This window comes from Podarcis filfolensis (assembly GCF_964270895.1).
Source record: "Podarcis filfolensis genome assembly, chromosome: 9".
Lineage (NCBI taxonomy): Eukaryota > Metazoa > Chordata > Lepidosauria > Squamata > Lacertidae > Podarcis > Podarcis filfolensis.
In genome coordinates, this window is record NC_139610.1 from 4,967,924 (window position 1) to 4,985,669 (window position 17,746).

At 43.8% G+C, this 17,746-nt stretch overlaps 1 protein-coding gene across 2 annotated transcripts in view; it reads left to right on the plus strand.

The window, feature by feature from the left end:
- The first annotated feature begins 206 nt into the window (after positions 1–206).
- Positions 207–17,746, plus strand: part of HTT (huntingtin) — a 114,099-nt gene continuing 96,559 nt past the window's right edge. Inside the window, exons 1-7 of one of the 2 annotated variants that reach the window (XM_083629853.1) lie at positions 207–764; positions 9,097–9,180; positions 11,817–11,937; positions 12,232–12,291; positions 13,652–13,731; positions 15,370–15,508; positions 17,297–17,438. In XM_083629853.1, the coding sequence (XP_083485979.1) occupies positions 592–764; positions 9,097–9,180; positions 11,817–11,937; positions 12,232–12,291; positions 13,652–13,731; positions 15,370–15,508; positions 17,297–17,438 (799 nt within the window). In that variant the 5' untranslated portion in view covers positions 207–591. The remainder of the gene's footprint in view (positions 765–9,096; positions 9,181–11,816; positions 11,938–12,231; positions 12,292–13,651; positions 13,732–15,369; positions 15,509–17,296; positions 17,439–17,746) is intronic. The other variant, XM_083629852.1, reaches the window with a different exon arrangement.

Genomic DNA, 17,746 nt, shown 5'->3' on the forward strand with positions numbered 1-17,746 from the left:
CTCCGCCGGGCGAGCTGGAAGTGCCTTCGAAGCAACAGCGCCGCGCTGGCGAGGCTGCGGGACAGAAAGCGGGGCGGGGTCTCAGCGCAGCCTAGTTAGAAGTGGGGAGGGCCTTCGGTCCCGCTCTCTTTTGCGATTGGCCCTCGCCGATTTCCTCCCCGCAGACTGGCGAAACGCCTCCTTCGCGCGTGTGGCAGCGCCGCTTGAGCAGGAAGTGGGCGCGGCGATCCCTTTCCCCACCCCTGCTCCGATTGGTGGCTTCGGCTGTCCATCCAGGCAGGCGGGGCGGTGGGCTCGCCTGGGGAACGGGAAGCTGTCAGCGCTTGTGCCGGGAGCGAGGAGGTTCCGCGCCGCCGCCGGGGATGATGGGAGGCTCTCAAGATGGCGCCGGCGCGTCGGTGGCGGACTGAGCGCGCCGTCTCCCGCCTCTAGCCCGCTCCGGCGCTGTGAGCGGCTGGCCGCGACGGCTCTTGCGGGGCCGAGTCCCCCGAGGGCGGGCGAGGGAGTTTGGCCGGCCGGCCGGCCCGCAGCCGGACTCGGAGTTGGCTCTTCCCTCCGCGCGCGCGCGCCTCTGTGAGGGCGAGGGCGGGCATGGCCACCATGGAGAAGCTGATGAAGGCCTTCGAGTCCCTCCGCTCCTTCCAGCAGCAACAGGGCCCCGCTGCCTCGGCGGCGGCGGCGGCAGCAACACCAGGCACGGCGCCACCCGCCGCTTCAGCCGCCGCCACGGTCGCCGCCGCCCCCGGGGAGCCGCCTCACAGACCGTGAGTTGGGAAGGGAGGCTGGAGCGGGCGGGCGGGCGGCGGGCGAGAAAGCGGCCGCAGGGCCCGCGCTCGGGGGAGGCGGTCCGGTGGGAGCGGTGGACGCCGGAGCGCCGTTTGCTCTTGGACGTCATCCGTGTAGCCTGGAAGGAGCAAAGCACGGCAACTACATCGCGGAAACCAGCCTCTTAAAATCGAGGAAATGTAATCGTAGGGGCCTCAAGTCCAACGGGCATAGGTGTTTTCACTTATTGTTGTTATATTTACTCAATTTGTATACCCCCTTCCATTTGAAGTTCATGGTTCACAAGATAAAAATACAAGTTGAGAACACGAAATGCATAGTAGAAACAAGCTCATGACCCCTCCCCCCACAAACACATTTAAAAGGACATTACAGATAGGTAGCCGTGTTGGTCTGCCATAGTCAAAACAAAAAAATTTTTTTTCTTTCCAGTAGCACCTTAAAGACCAACTAAGTTAGTTCTTGGTATGAGCTTTCGTGTGCATGCACACGAAAGCTCATACCAAGAACTAACTTGGTTGGTCTTTAAGGTGCTACTGGAAGGAAATTTTTTTGTTTTGTTTTAAAAGGACATTGTATGTCAATCAGTCAAAAGGCCTGGTAAGTTTTCACCAGTCGCCAGACAAACCTCCCTGCAGAGAGCCACCACGGAAAAGGTCTGCTCTCATGTTGCCACCCTCTGGATCTCTTGTGGGCCTCAGATGATGATCACAGGGTCTGAATTGGTTCACATGGGGAGAGACAGTCCTTGAGGCATTGCGGTCCTGAGCCATTTAATGCTTTAGAGGTAGAACCAGCACTTTGAATCAGGCTAAATAAGTTAAACAATTTAAGATGTTAACACTGGACAAGTAACACCGACTGGCTTAACTGAGAAACAGACTGACAGACAAACTGCAGACCAACAGACTACTGAGCTGACATGCATTAATCACAGCTATTGTCAGGGTACTGGGCTGTTACTGTAGCAACTGGCTTGGTTGACCATGCACTTGCAATTAAATTATCTATGGGATGATTTACACTCATGAATGAGAATAACCCATTTTCTCATGTACACGCAGCTGTAACCTCTCTGCTAGTTTTCCTCGGCCAAAAAGGGCAAGGGTCCAGAGCACAAGTCTGATCCAAGCACTTTGTCCACATCCTTGACCTGAAGCCTTACCAACTGAAACTCATACAACATAACTCCTCCCACATAGGCACATTAAAACCAAGGCGAGGTGGAAAATGCATTAAAAGCATCCCTGCCAAAGGCCACAAATAGTTACCGTATTTTTTGCACCATAACACTCACTTTTTTCCTCCTAGAAAGTAAGGGGAAATGTCTGTGCGTGTTATGGAGGGAATGCCTACGGATGGCGGGGGGATCTGCTGCAGTCGTGAGCAGAGGATCCATGGTTCCCCTTCCTTCCCTCCTCCGTGGCTCGCTTTGAAACAGCAAATCGGGACAAGAGCCGCTGAGTGGGGAGGAGAGAGGGACAGAGAGCCTGCTTCTTTAAAGGAGCAAAGCTCCTTCTTTAAAGGAGTAAGCGGCTCCTGTCCGGTTGGTTCCTTTAAAGCAAGCAGGCTCTCTGTCCCTCTCTCCTCCCCACTCAGCTCGCTACATAGCAGCAAAGTTTTTCAGCTCGCTAAGCTGGGGATGAGTGGGGAGGAGGGAGAAAAGCAGAGCCTGCTTGCTTTAAAGGAGCAAAGTGGGAGAGGAGAGGAGCCTTCTCCCCTTATTCGCCTCTTCTTCATTATTAGCAGCATCCTCCTCCACACACCCCACATGTGCTCCTTGTCCCTTGAGTGCTTTTCCTTCCCTCCCCACTTAAAACGTGGTTACAAAGCACGGATCCACATGGATCCTCAGGATTTTTGCACTGGGTCTCCCCAAATTCACCATCAGATCACATAGCATGTCCATGGCTACATCTTGCACCAAAAAAAATCACGCACCCACTGTTGCCTGGAGCCACAGTGGTGCAAAAACGTGTTTACAAAGCATGGATCCACATGGATCCTCAGGATTTTTGCATTGGGCTACTCCAAACTCACTGTCAGATCACATGTCTGTGGCCACAGCATGAACCACAAAAATCATACATCCACTGTTTCGTTTAGAATATTTTTTTTCTTGTTTTCCTCCTCTAAAAACTACGTGCGTGTTATGGTCGGGTGCATGTTATAGAGCAAAAAATACGGTAAATGCCTTTGTTTGGTTGTAGAGAAAAGTTTTTGCATGGCACCTTGATGCAAATCCTTTTGAGTTCAGTATGACTTGCTTCTTGAATAAGCATCATTATGATAGCACTGCAAAGTTCTTCTAATTTGTTGCCTTGGGAGAACAATGCTCCTTTTCTGTCCAAAGGTTCTTGTCTAAATTATAAGTTCTTAAATTTCCCCCACTGCCTCACCCCATTTCTAAAGAAGGAAATGTTTTCCAGAGTTGGAAACCGAGATCAGTAAAATAGCATGAGAAATGCCCACTGTTTGGTGGGTTAAAACGTTTTCCAATACAGCACATGTTGCAAGGCAACCTGAGAGAAAAACCATTCGTCTTTATTCTTCTGTTTTCCTTCACCAAATTGACTGTGGTAGATCTCCTGGAGAGAAACTGGGCATTTTCCAGAGAAAGGAGGAACCTGTTGCTACCAAGGAGGAAGCAGGTGCATTTATGGAATGCTGCTGAAAGTTAAAGCTATAAAAACTCTGACCCTTGCCATACTACTTTCTACACTGAGATTAGTTTTGACGTTCTAGTCCTTGTTTTCTTTACTACAGCTACGGCCCTGAGTAAAGTTAACAGGCTTTGGTATCCTTGCAGATAATTCTACTTGAAATAATAAAAAAGCAGCTGTTAAAAAGCTTACATATCTGACTTCCAGGAGTTGATGGTTACTTGTTGCAAGTGACTCAAGAAAAGGGAGCTAGTTACACATTTCTTTTAATGTGTTCCAGCTGAAAACGGGTGTAACTCAATGCTGAAAGGCAGTTCCCATGTACTATATATAATGCATAGGTCTGCCCTGTATGCTTTCTTAGGTCATCTAATATCCATGCTTGTTGCCTCAACTCAAGCTCCATTCTATTTCCTGTCTCTGGTCCTATACCTAGGAAAATCCAGTTGTCATTCTGTCTTCTTTGCTTCAAGCCTTTCTTAAAAACCCCTTAGTGATTTTGGAAACATTAAGTGTGCATACATACTTCTAAACATTTATTTGTTTAAATATTTATAATCCTCACTTTCGTGAAGTATGTCAAAATGGTATGCAATATAGACAATATAATAATTTAAAACATCAGTAGATACAGGTTGGTTAAAAAGAGAAATTCATATTGTGAAGGCCTGTGTAAACAATAGAATTTGCAGAAGATGTCTGAAAGAAGCAAGGATTATTCCTGCTGAACCTGTGCTGGTAGGGAGCTCTGCAAGCCAGGGCCTGCCTCTCTAAAGGCTCAGTCGCTAGCTAAGGCTAACTGAACCCCAGAGATGTGGGGAACAATAAATAAAGTAAGGTAAAGGGACCCCTGACCATTAGGTCCAGTTGTGGCCGACTCTGGGGTTGCGGTGCTCATCTCGCTTTACTGGCTGAGGGAGCCTGCGTACAGCTTCCGGGTCATTCTGGCAAACCAGAGCAGCGAACGGAAACGCCGTTTACCTTCCCGCTGAAGCGGTACCTATTTATTTACTTGCACTCTGACGTGCTTTCAAACTGCTAGGTTGGCAGGAGCAGGGACCAACAACGGGAGCTCACCCCGTTGCGGGGATTCGAACCGCCGACCTTCTGATCGGCAAGTCCTAGGCTCTGTGGTATAACCCACAGCGCCACCCGCGTCCCATAATAAATAAAGTATTATGTGTTAAAGTTTGCCATCTTTCTGCTTGTGTTTTATAATCTTGGTCTCATTCCTACTCTTTAAGCTGTTTTTTGTTCCAGAATTCTTTGTTAATGTATAGAGCATTTTCAGCTGGGGAACCTCGGGTCCAGGGCCTGAATGTGGCCCTTTATGCCTCTTTAACTGGCCCTTGGGACTCTACAGGCCACACTTCCTCCCCAGTTACCTCCTGGCCCAGCTTTGCAACCTGCTTGACTGGTTTTTCCTAGATGGAATGTGACTTTGAACTCTGTTCATGCTTCTTGCTTGTCTGACCGGAGGATAAAAAGGTGTATGTATGGAAACTAGTGTAGTGTACAAATGTAAAATTTATGTTTATTCATCTGCCCACTTTTGCCTCTAGTCCTACCACTGTGTATGGCCCCTGGAAGATTGTCCAGAATGGCACATGGCTCTTATGTGGGGGAAAACCTGCCCACCCTCGGTGTAGTTGGTGCTTTATAGACTGACCTAAGCAAATATGAGAGGGAGGGTACAGTGTGAATAGTAACATTTGGGAAGTATGGTAACAACCAAAGAGATGGTTAGAGTGGGAATTGCAAGGGTATGAGTGCTACTAATTTCAAATAAATATAGACTGGAAGTCTTGTATGCAGGTACTGTGCCACTTCTGTGTGCATTTGAGCTGCTTCTCAAATTGCTGGACACTTGTATCCATTTTAATATTTTCCTTCTTTTAAAATGTAACAGGTATATAATCTAGAAACATAGAAAGGAGTTCAAAACATAATCTAACAGCCCTTGCTTCCAGGGAGATGTGCAGACAAATATTTGTTTGGTTAATCCAAATCAATGTGACAGACACACAAATTCTCATCTTGCTTTCCTGGGACAAAATTTCTTAGCCTCTGCTCTTTCTGCGGTGAGGTCACAGAATTTATGTGGAGTTCTTACCAGTCCACTTTCACTTTTCTCATAAAAGCTGTAGTTTTTTGTATACATTCTCATGCTTGCAGCTTTTCTTTGAGTAAAGAGTTTTAGATATGCTCATCAGACCATCACAAAATGAAACTTTAACAGTATGAAAATAGTGCAGGGTATCACCAATAGAAGTTAACTCTGACCCAAATAAAATTACAACTTAAACTTAAAATGCTGAATTTCCATGGCAGATCGCAGCATGCCCCCTTTTAAAAATATGTATCTCAACAAATATTAGCTTAAGAGATGAAATACTTTTATTCAGATTTTTATAACTTCATGTAAAACCTAAAAAAATAAAAGTGTTAAATTAAATTCTCATTTTTTGGCAACACACTGAATTTCTTAATAATTTTCTCCTCATCAGTTACTGCTAATAGAAAATGCAGTTTTCTGTTATCATTTATTTACTAAGTAGATAAGTTAAATACACAAACTCATACGTCAAACCTCCTCATGATACAGCACTGATACAGCATGATACAGCATGATACAGCGCTAGCTAAATATCAGGATATCACAGTATATCACAATATATATCTGTGGTGGAGGAGGGCCTTCCTTGCTGAGCCTCCCTGTGGGGGCAGAGGGTCCCGCCATTCGTCCCTGGCAGAGGGGGCGCCGGGCTTCTCTGCAGCAGCAGGGGGCCTTGATGAGGCTCCTTGCTGCGGTGGATGGCCTTAAAATGTAAGGAAGTAGTAGATTTAATAAAAATATTAAATAAACTTCCATATATTATCTTTAATATATTTTCAACTACTGGTAATTTATGAGTAGCTTAAGTGATTTACTAGTCAAGTCGCACCTGCTTCCCCACTCAGAGCTCTAAGTGGAATCTGTGCATGCATAAGCCCCACTGAGTTCAACCAAACTTATACTTTCCTAGGAGTAAGCCCCATTAAATTCAGTAGGGCTTGCTTGTGAGTAGACACTCATTTGCTTTCAAATGATGATGATGTGGTGACATCTTTAAAGCAAATTTACCATGGCATACATTTTTCTGGACTGGAGTCCACTTCATCACATGCAAGTTGGTTGTGGTTAAGAGGAGTCTACTGTTTATGTGGATTTACAACTAATTGAAGGACTGTACCTAATAAATGCTGACCAATAGCTCCTTATCCACCTAGAAGTGTGGTGATGCAGGATTCTGTCCGATATGCTTTTGATATTGTACCTTTATAAATGGCTTTGATGAATGCGTCAAAGGGATGCTCATAAAAGCTGCAGATCACATAAAATTGGTTGGGATAGGATCCAGGATCTTGATATGTTGGAAAACTGGGCCAAAACTAACAAAAGAAATTCCAAAAGAAATAAATGTGGGTGGGAAGACTCAGATGCACAGATATAGGATGAGTGACACTACTTATGCAAATTTAAAGTGTGATTCCAGCTTCATGCGCTTGGGAGCTGGCCAGCTGAAATCATACACATGCAAAGTGGAGAGCTAGCCTTAAAAGCTCTTTCTGCTCTGAGTTTCCCTGGTGTGGAGTTTTTTAGCGTTCATATTTTTCTTGCCTACTACTGGGAGGCTTGTTTGAACTTCCCAGAGTTTAGTGAGCAACTTCCAGCTTGCTGGCTAATAATAATAATAAATAATATTTATACCCTGCCCATCTGGCTGGGTTGTCAGATGGGTATGCTTTTGCAGGAGCAGTACTGGAGTTGTATTAACTATATGTGATTTTGACTTTTCCTGCAATCTTCGGAATGCAATCCTTGCACAAGTTGTGAGTTACATGTTAAAAAGATCTGGGCTTTTTAGCAGACTACAAGCTAAACATTAGATGAGTCAGCAGTGTGGTCCATGGCCATCTGTCATGGATGCTGTAGCCAAGATTCCTGCATTGCAGGAAATTGAACTTGATGACTCTTGGGATTCCTTCCAGTTCTATGATTCTAAGTATAGTGTTTAGATTGCAAGAAGTAATTGAACTGCTCTATTCTTTGTTCAAACCTCACTTGTCACTTAGGTGATGGGTCAGATTTATTTTCTGTTGCTCAAAATGCCAATGGACTCAAATTACATTGTACCCCCTGCCCTCGCACCTTTGCCAATGCCACCTGCTGGCCTGCCTGAGAGGGAGGGAGTGGGAGGCTGCTGCCATCCACCGAGGATGGAGGAAAGCAGGAAAGTGCCCAAGGAAGGAAGAGGCCACCCTGGTGCATGCCTCCACCTCAGCTGCCAAGTCCACTAGGGGGGCACATCACTTGCCCCACCCTGGGTGCCAGCAACCCACGCTACACCACTGGTTTCTTGCATCAGTAGAAGTTTGCCCTTGATGACCTTTGAGGGCCTTTTCAACTCTGATTCTCTGAAGTGTTCCAACATAACATTCTTTCAGCATAACATTCTGATAGGCTAGATTTCAGAGGTACTTTTTAGGATACCATGCTCCTTTAAACTGTAGATCTGTTTGCCAGATCTGAAGTTCTCTTGTTTTAGACTCATTATGCAATGTAGCTTGAGAAAGGAGAGGAAGCATAAGTTCAGAGTCCTGTTAGACGCATGGAACTAATGGTTCAGTTGAAATAATAGCTATAGTTTTGTTGATATTTAAGTAAGTTTAATGCTGTCTTGGTCAGAATTGAATATTTGCATTTATTTGTTTGTTTGACTTCTATACTGCCCTTCATCATAAGATCTCAGGGCGGTTCACAAGATATTTTTGGCTATGTGGCTTTGAGTTTTGACTTCAGTGCCATGCATTTTCAGAAAACCTGTAAAACTAAACCCTTTTCTTGCTCAAGCATTTTAGGAAGAAATTTATTCCAATCATTCTGTTATTGTTTCTTGACCCTTTATTATATTAAAGGTAAAGGTAAAGGTACCCCTGCCCGTACGGGCCAGTCGTGTCCGACTCTAGGGTTGTGCGCCCATCTCACTTAAGAGGCCAGGGGCCAGCGCTGTCCGGAGACACTTCCGGGTCACGTGGCCAGTGTGACAAAGCTGCTCTGGCGAACCAGCACCAGTGCAGCACACAGAAATGCCGTTTACCTTCCTGCTAGAAAGCGGTACCTATTTATCTACTTGCACTTAAGGGTGCTTTCGAACTGCTAGGTGGGCAGGAGCTGGGACCGAAAGACGGGAGCTCACCCCGCCGCGGGGATTTGAACCGCCGACCATACAATCAGCAAGTCCTAGGCACTGAGGTTTTACCCACAGCGCCACCCGCATCCCTTTTATTATATTAGTGTTTATTAATTTCTATACCACCCTTGATTTTGAGGATCATAGGTTTTGGAATATTGATGAAATATATAGAGTATGTTTTACATGAAATGTTGTTTTGTGTCTGACATACATTCTCAGGATTCTTAAGTCATTTTTTACCAAATGAATGAATTTAAGAAATAATGTAGTCAAGGTATCAATTCATTGTAACAACAAAATAGAATTTTCTGATATTCACAGGATAGCTCTACTACCTTGACTTTACTGTTGTATAAAGCATATCAAGTGTTAAGATTTGTAATTATACAAAATACCATCTCTTATTTTAGAAAGAAAGAACTTTCCACCACCAAGAAAGATCGAGTGAATCATTGCCTAACAATATGTGAAAATATAGTTGCTCAGTCTTTAAGGTAATCAAGCGTTTTCTGATCTCTGTTTATGCAAATGCTGTTCTGTTTCAGTGATTCAGTGTTTCAATGAGTATATAATATAAAATATTGTACTGTACTTCTGCTCTAATGGTTCATCATGCTTGTATGCAGAACAAGGGAAGTTGCTCTTATGCTCCCATTTCACTGCAGGATGAAATATAAAGGTTGATACAGTGGTGCCTCGCAAGACGAAATTAATTCGTTCTGCGAGTCTTTTCGTCTTGCAATGTTTTTCGTCTTGTGAAGCACGGTCCGTCGCAACCACACCTCTTCAAGCGGCTTTAAGAAAAAAGAGAACAAACTCGCAAGACGTTTTCGTCTTGCGAAGCAAGCCCATAGGGAAAATCGTCTTGCGAAGCAACGCAAAAACCGAAAAACCCTTTCGTCTTGCGCGTTTTTCGTCTTGCGAGGCATTCGTCTTGCGAGGTACCACTGTAATCAGTTCTCAAAATGTGGTCCTTCTACTTGTAAAGGGCTTTATGCTACTCTTGATCAAGGCAGGGAAAGGAGGAACTAGACAAGCAAATAATGGCTTGGTTCTCCTGTGTATGCTGCTGTTTGGTGTATTTGTGTGGTTGGGCTTGCTGCTCTGATAAGGAGGAGTTTGTTCAGTATACATAGCTACACCTCTGTCTGCAGTTAGATGCACCCACTTTTAACTGAATTCCTGCCTATGGTATATGATGCACTGAGCAAATATAAAATAGGGGTGTTTCTAATAGCAATACAGCACTGAAAGCTCTCCAGTCTTTTCTCCTATTTACTGCTCAGAAACAATTGCACTATATTCATTAATAGGGAAAACTGTTTAATATGAAAGCTTCCTCTTGACAAGGTGTGAAAACAATGTCCCCATGAGCAATCTGAAATTCATTTATACAGTATTTATATACCACTTAACCCAGTGGTTCCCAAACTTCTTACCCACAGGCAGCTTGAAAATTGCTGAGGTCTTGGCAGACCATTTAATACTTTTTCTACTTGTTGTAGCAACTGTAGTGTGCTGTGCTAGATGCTGTATGATTTTTAATTGCATTTTTACTGCTTCTTTTATTTCTTTCATTGTATTTCGCTGTATTACAGTTTGAATTCCCTAGAATTCAAATTGTAAGCGTGCTTCACAGATGTGCTGTGGGGCTTCTAACTGAAGGTTGTAGACCACTAATGGTCTGCAGACCACAGTTCGAAAACTAGTAACTTAACCATCTAAGCAGTGCACATCAAGTATAATACAAAAAGTATAAAATACATTAAAATTACCAATGATGTTGAAAATAAGTTGACCTAAAATGATCAAACTATAAATACAATCAACATTTTTAAAATGTACATTTTAAAATAAAATTACATGCTGAAATATGTGCCCAATAAACATATCTTGCTGGGTTGCTTAAACAAAAAAGCTTTCAGCAGGCGAGAAAACTGCAGATCTGTGTTACATACTAAGTTTGGGAACCGTGCATTGGTCTTAGAATTATAGAAAGGACACGGAGGGTCATATAGCCCAACCCCCAGCAATGCAGAGTTAAATATCAAACTGGATAATAAAACCTGAAAAGGATGGGGAGAGTGCATGAGCCAAATAATCCCTCTGGCTCAATCCTGCTTGTTCCTCAGCCATTGTTTAGATCAGTGTTTGGGAGTTGTTTTGTTGTTGAGGACCATATTCCCTTGGGGTAACTTGCTGGTGGTCACTGGCTAGGACAAGAACCATTCCCACCCTTTATCTCTCACACCTCAGTCCATATGTTCTCTCATGCACTATCCATTATCCATAATTGACCATGCAGTTTTGGCGAGAGCAAGGTGTTCCACTATTCCGCTTTGCTGCTGGCTCCCCCCCACCCTTAGGGGTGGAGAAAGGCCAGTGGGAAATCTCTCCGTAACACCCTGCTCTTGCTGAGTTTCAGTGAGAGATGGTGTCCCTCCGCTCTGCTTTGCTGCTTCTCCTCAAGGAGAAAGCCTTGCAAAGTTTGCAAGGACTTTTCCTTGAGAGGAAGCCCTTGTGGAGCCTCACCCCCCCTCCAATTGCAGGGGTGGCAGCAGGGTGTTTCGCCTCAGGTACCAAAGCATCTCAGGCTGCACCTGTTTTTATGACTATTTGTCACAGCTTTTCTGCTATAGTGTGCTTTTGCATCTCCTCCCTCAAACTCTCATGCACCAAAGGACTGCAGTGAAGGAGAGGAGCAAGATCCGAAGGTAGCCAGCATTTGATGAGGAGCCTTTTCAAAATGCAGTGGTACCTCGGGTTACATACGCTTCAGGTTACAGACTCCGCTAACCCAGAAATATTGCTTCAAGTTAAGAACTTTGCTTCAGGATGAGAACAGAAATGGTGTTCCGGCAGCACAGCGGCAGCGGGAGGCCCCATCAGCTAAAGTGGTGCTTCAGGTTAAGAACAGTTTCAGGTTAAGTACAGACCTCCGGAATGAATTAAGTACTTAACCCGAGGTACCGCTGTACTGGGGAATGTGCTAACTTCGGATTATTGAAGCTGAAAAATAATTCTTATGTTTTCAATTAATTTGGAATTTTATGAACACAGCGTAACTTCCAGGAGTTTAACCTGACAAGTAGAACTTGGCTCATGATAACTTTTCTTTTTTTCATTAAAGAAATTCTCCAGAATTTCAGAAATTGCTGGGCATTGCTATGGAACTTTTCCTACTCTGTAGTGATGATGCAGAGTCAGATGTAAGGATGGTTGCTGATGAATGTCTCAATAAAGTTATAAAAGTAAGTTGCATTTGGTTTTGTGCCCTGTAATTGCTGATAAAATTATTGAATATTACCATTGGGGTTCTGTGACAGATGACTTGGTGGAAAGAGTAGGTTTTTGTAGCATATTAGTATATGAAGTTCTGATGTACGAGTATCATCTCTGTAGATCTAGCAAATTGCTATCTTTGTAGTTTAAGAGTTAACTATCATACCAAGTAAACTTGCAAACTTTTCAGTGCTTTATCTAATCTATTGAAGCAAGGCATAGTTTGCTGATACTAAAAAAGATATTATTTTGTTTCCTTCTAGGCTTTGATGGATTCTAGTCTTCCTAGGTTACAGTTAGAACTCTACAAGGAGATTAAAAAGGTGAGGGGGGTTTATGTTCTTAATTTGTTTGGATTTATAGTCATACCTTTTTTTAACAAGACTTTGTGATTAATCACATAGTAAGTATTTAAACTATTATAACAACGAACACTGATAATAAACACAAAGGTTATTCTTAATCATATTAACAATTTGACATGTTCAGTAAAAGATTCCTGCATTATAGGGAATTGAACTAGATGATCCTCGTGGTCTCTTCCAACTCTACAGTTCTATGACTCTTTGAAATGTTGGGCTGTTTGGAAATAATCTTTCTCATCGTTAAAGATGCATTAGGAAGTGTACAGGATTTGCCATATATTAATGAAGAGCTGAGTTTTTATTAAAGACACTGGTTTGAGAACCTGTAGAAAAGTGATTTCCAAAACTCCACTCCCATATTTCCAAGTGGAACTGTTGTTCTTTTTTAGTCATTGTTCACTCTGATCTTTCCAGTGGCTATACTCATCCAAATACATACAGGCTTGCCCCCCATTTGTGTGTAATTGACTCACGCAGCCACATGTATATGTGGCGCCGGGAAATAAATAAATAATTCAATACTGACCTGAAATGGTGGGAGGAAGCTGGAAAGTCCTTGTGGCTCGTGAGGGCACACTCCCCAGAGCACCAAGTCCAGAAAAAAGACTCCTGATGGCTCTAAAATGGCATGTGGGAGCTCTCACTGCTGTTGTGCTACCTTTCTCAACAGCTGTTGGGTGGGAAGCTGTATTTACTGCAGCAGACCCCCCCACTTATGCGTGCAGAAACCCGGAATGTAACCCCTGGGTAAGGGGGGAGTTGCCTCTACAGTACTAACATTCTAAAAAGGTAAAGGGACCCCTGACTGTTAGGTCCAGTCGCGGACGACTCTGGGACTCATCTTGCTCTATAGGCCGAGGGAGCCGGCATTTGTCCGCAGACAGCTTCCGGTCATGTGGCCAGCATGACTAAGCCGCTTCTGGCAAACCAGAGCAGCGCATGGAAACACCATTTACCTTTCCGCTGGAGCGGTACCTATTTATCTACTTGGGCTTTAACGTGCTTTTGAACTGCTAGGTTGGCAGGAGCAGGGACCGAGCAACGGGAGCTCACCCCGTGGCAGGGATTTGAACTGCCGACCTTCCGATCGGCAAGCCCAAAAGCCTCAGTGGTTTAGACCGCAGTGCCACCCGCAGCCCTACTAACATTCTAGTTAAAGGCTATTAATTGTGTGCCTTTAAAAACTCCTCTGAGTTTCTGCTCTGGATTTATCTTTTGTCTAGACTAGACTGTCCATACACATACCTTTTCATACTTTCTTTGTAAAATCAAGACTGAAATCCGTGTGACTGATATATTCTCAATTATTTCTGGATAGAATGGTGCTTCTCGAAGTCTACGTGCTGCTCTTTGGAGGTTTGCTGAACTTGCACATCTTGTTCGACCCCTGAAATGCAGGTGAGGTTGCTTTTCTAGAACAGATTGGAAGTAATAAATGTTTGGGCCATATCTGGCTGCTCCAGATAGGGGTACAGCTGACATACTAGCCTGAGCAGGAAGAAAGCACTCCAGGCCACAGACTCTTATCTGTGCCCCACCAGGCAGAGATAAACCCAGGAAGGTAACAAACCCAGGAGCACCTTCAGCTGCGTATCTGGTCTTTGAAGGGGGAGTGCACCTGCATGTCAGTGACATTGCTCCACAAGTTTCCAGATGGTTTCTCTCAGAGGCTTTCTACAGAAATTGAAGTTGTACCCCAAAAATCAGTCGATGGAACAGAAGTCACTCAGTACTGCTTTCTGGGACTCTCTGTCTAGGAAGGATCACAGTTACTCTAACACAGTGCTTCCTAAGTCCAGAAGGATGCCCTGGTACATGGTTTCAAGTGCTCTGAAAAGCTCAAGCAGAACCAAGAGAGTTTTTACTCCCACCATCTAGTACAGGCCATCCAGCAGAGCACACAGTGGTTTTTCTACACTTAAAGGTAAAGGTAAAGGTACCCCTGCCCGTACGGGCCAGTCTTGACAGACTCTAGGGTTGTGCACTCATCTCACTCTAGAGGCCGGGAGCCAGCGCTGTCCGCAGACACTTCCGGGTCACGTGGCCAGTGTGACGAAGCTGCTCCGGCGAACCGGCACTAGAGCAGCACACGGAAACGCCGTTTACCTTCCCGCTATAAAGCGGTACCTATTTATCTACTTGCACTTAAGGGTGCTTTCGATCTGCTAGGTGGGCAGGAGCTGGGACTGAACGACGGGAGCTCACCCTGCCATGGGGATTTGAACCGCCGACCATGCGATCGGCAAGTCCTAGGCGCTGAGGTTTTACCCACAGTGCTACCCGCGTCCCGAGTTTTCTACACTTACTGTATTTATTTTATTTATTGGCTAAGCACAGCAGCCGTCTATGCTGGAGTACTTGCTCCCGAGCAGGTCTTGCAGTTCTGCATCATTGGTAGACTTACGTACGGATGTCATGTTGGTGTCTGTGTCAACCCTTACTTGGTGTTACTAACTGAATAGCTATGTTTCAGAAGGTTCAGCTTTTGGGCATGTGTTCTTTGGTGAATTGTGTGGTCCTTTTCAGCAGGTGGCAGGGCCATTTGGGAAGAGAGCTATTGCTTTTTTTACATCCCTGTTTAGGATATTGTCCTCTGAAGGAGAATGGAATGTTGGATTTATCATGGGTTCTTTTCCTTAAGGGGTAAGAAGGGTATTATGCCTCACCCATTGGTTGGTTCTGCAAAGAAGGCAAGGAAGGGTCTCTTTTTGTACCCTTTGTCCTTCTTCTTTGGTAGCTTCCTATATTTGGGTCATACCACTCCCACCCCATCCCAATTACAGTGTTGTTGGGGTGAGATTCATTTTTTGCTTTTCATCTGGTTAATCCCTGTTGCAATTTTTTTGCTTTTTTAAAATTGAAGTCTGGTGTGCTCTTTAGCTCTGAAGAGAAGGTACACTCGTCATAATTCTAATATTTTTTTCTGTTTAAGGAGAAAAATAGGATTGTGACACATCATGCAAACTTCTCAAGTGCACCAAACCTTTGAATATTATGTTCCAAACCACTGAAGAATATCTCTCTTTTTTGTTACAGACCATACTTAGTAAACCTTTTGCCCTGCTTAACACGAGTAAGCAAGCGCTCTGAAGAATCAGTGCAAGAAACGCTGGCTGCAGCAATACCAAAAATCATGGCAGCTTTTGGAAATTTTGCAAATGACAATGAAATTAAGGTATAATCATCTAAAATGTTTGCTGTAATAAATGAAACAAGATTTTGCCCGCTTGTAAATTCACTGTTTAGAAACAGGCAAAATTGTTAGTTTGCAAAGGATTAATAGCAATTTTCTAATCCTAAATGGGGTTTAGTTCTGGAATAAAAGTTCTGGAATCTGGGTAGTATAAAATGAATATTCTGTGGAAATATTTAGAAATCCTCAACTGACAGGATTTAAGTTTTATTTCATGTACATGGCATGGCTTAACTGGCTGGCTCATATGAAATACTAAACCATGGTTAACTGTTATCCATGAGGCTTTGAGCTTGCAAGCTCACATACTCACATACTTCTCCTCCTCTAGCATAGGTGTGAGGAGAAGACCAGAGACTTCCGCTTCTGTTTAAGACTAGCCACAGTTTAGCATTTGTGTCTGAACCTTAAAATGTGGATAATCCTTAACTATAGCTAGTAAAAACAATCTAGCTCCATAAAAGATGGTTTCAAGTTGACTTAATTCCACTAACTACAGTTGCAACTAATTGCACTTTGTTGAGGTTTGAACATCAGAGCAAGCTACAGGTAGGAAGAACCACAGGTTTTTCTTGTAACACTAAATTTTAATTTAGAATTGCAGGCAAATGCAACCACTGAATGAACATGGTATATTTCTTTTTCACGCCTGTACACACACAACCATTCAGTCTCCCCCCACAACATACTCGTGCAAGCTGGTAGACCCTACTTCCAGTTCCGTGGTGCAAGAATATTTTGCAGGCTTCCTTATCAAACTCTGTAATGTAATAGCTGCATGTAAACTAAACCACAGAGTAAGGTTTAAGCTGAAGTTAAATCACTAGAACCTTCTAGTATGCTTCTGATAAAGCACTGGGGCCACCTGGAGGGGACCGGCAGCAAGTTATGACTTGTCAAATTGAAGCACTGATACTTGCTTGCCTGTTTTTAGGGCTTTTCTTTGTCTGGTATGCTCAGAAGGAAGCTCTATATTTTTCATTCTTTCCTCTTTAAGATATAAAATAATCAGTAATTTCATTTGTTGGAGGCATTTGTAGTGCAGTTAAAGGTAAAAGTAAAGGGACCCCTGACCGTTAGGTCCAGTCGCGGACGACTCTGGGGTTGCGGCGCTCATCTCACTTTATTGGCCGAGGGAGCTGGCGTACAGCTTCCGGGTCATGTGGCCAGCATGACTAAGCCACTTCTGGCGAACCAGAGCAGCGCACAGAAACGCCGTTTACCTTCCCGCCGGAGCGGTACCTATTTATCTACTTGCACTTTGACGTGCTTTCAAACTGCTAGGTTGGCAGGAGCAGGGACCGAGCAACGGGCGCTCACCCCGTCGCGGGGATTCGAACTGCCGACCTTCTGATCGGCAAGTCCTAGGCTCTGTGGTTTAACCCACAGCGCCACCCGCATCCCATTGTAGTGCAGTTAGCACTGACCAGATGCTGCTGTGCAGCACCATGAGGAAATAGGTACATGCTATTACCCTTTGGCAGGATACTTTTGCAGCGCTGCTAGAAGTGCACTGATGAATAGATGGGAGGACTTTTGGTGCTATAGAGATGTGATTTCCTTAAGTGCTGTGATTGCAATTTAGGATAAATTTAGCTTATTTTCAGTTTGTAAGGTAGATCAATATCATTGTTGTTTCACTGAGAGTTTTTTCTTTATTATGCACAATCTAGTTTAAAAGTGTAGGTCAATCTCATGTTTAGTCAGTCGTAAAGAACCTAGTAAATGTTGGTGTCATTGAAACATTGATAAAAGCTTTATTCGTTTTAGGTTTTATTGAAGGCTTTTGTAGCTAACCTTAAATCCAGTTCTCCTACTATTCGTCGAACAGCAGCTGCATCAGCAGTGAGCATCTGCCAGCATTCACGAAGAACACAGTATTTTTATACTTGGCTACTGAATGTATTACTAGGTAAGAAGGGCAACAATATTTTAGGCTTTAATAAAAACTGGGAAAATGTAATGGGGTATTTGTAATGGGGTATTATTGTACTGTTTCTCCCATATGATGAGCTGATTCAGACACAATGGGAGCCAAGGTTTGCGCTTCCCTCTTCTTTTTTACTTCTAATTTTGTGGATATATGGAAATCTGAACTGGCCAGCTGGGTAAAAACTGATATAAAATAAATGCAATTCCATTGCTTGCAACAAAATTGTAAGCTGGAGAAGAAAAAACAAGTTTGTTCATGTAGCACCAAACCATGGCTTGACTTCACTT